At 37.6% G+C, this 870-nt stretch overlaps 1 protein-coding gene across 1 annotated transcript in view; it reads right to left on the bottom strand.

The window, feature by feature from the left end:
- cnksr2a (connector enhancer of kinase suppressor of Ras 2a) overlaps positions 1-870 on the bottom strand; it is a 42,248-nt gene that overhangs the window by 25,361 nt on the left and 16,017 nt on the right. Inside the window, exons 7-8 of the mRNA XM_035657113.1 lie at positions 687-746; positions 309-377 (exon numbers count right to left, since the gene is read on the bottom strand). Coding sequence (XP_035513006.1) covers positions 309-377; positions 687-746 — 129 coding nt within the window. The remainder of the gene's footprint in view (positions 1-308; positions 378-686; positions 747-870) is intronic.

Here is an 870-nt window from a genome sequence, read left to right as displayed (position 1 = left end):
AACTATTGATTATAGCAGCTTTAAGGAAGTGTTTACATCCGGCATATGTATTATTAGGATCATTTAGGAAATGTATAGGTCAAATTATTACGTTATATAAATTATGTACTGTACTTTTTCTTTAAAAGACAGAAGAGTCCTTTAATATGCATTTAACCCTAGCCATGTAAGATACTTAGATTAACTCTTTATGTTGGTTTCAAGATTATTTTAGTACATTTTTCTATTTTTTACACAGAAAATCTGTAAATGAACACCTGAATAAACACAAAAACATATATTTAGACCATATAGGACCACACACACACCACGGTCTGGTGATTGACTTGAATGACTTCATCTCCCGCATGGATCTTCTTACAACGGTCAGCTGGAGACTTCAGAGACAGAGAAGAGAGAGACAGAAAGGAAACAGACGACTATGAATTGATCCATGAATAGTGGTGTGGGCAACAAACTGTACTCCAATACGCTATAATATAACAGAGGGAAAGCCTTGCAGAGTCATCACTATGGAATCTGATATGCTGCTATGCTGGATCTGTTATAAGAATCTTCTGCATCCTTCAAACCCCCGGGCGTAGTGAGAAATCCACTTCACTGGTGTTTGTGTGTCACAGATAAAGCTAACTTCTTGGCTGTAGTTTGGTGTGTGAGTGTATGACAATGAGTAGTGAGCCTCTTACCCCTTCAGTAGTTCCTGTGATCACATGGAGGCCATCGTAGGTCGACTTGATGTACATTCCCTAATGGACAGAGGGAAGAAAAAGGTGAGAAAGTGGCTTTTCTTTCAAATCCACTTATCAAATCTAGGTTTACCTTTCAACAACAGACATTTTTCACAAAAGCCCTTTTGACATAAAATAGTAG

The sequence above is a fragment of the Morone saxatilis genome, unplaced genomic scaffold (genome assembly GCF_004916995.1).
Source record: "Morone saxatilis isolate NCDOM2014 unplaced genomic scaffold, NCSU_SB_2.0 Contig0, whole genome shotgun sequence".
NCBI lineage: Eukaryota > Metazoa > Chordata > Actinopteri > Moronidae > Morone > Morone saxatilis.
This window is presented reverse-complemented; position numbering and strand designations above follow the sequence as displayed.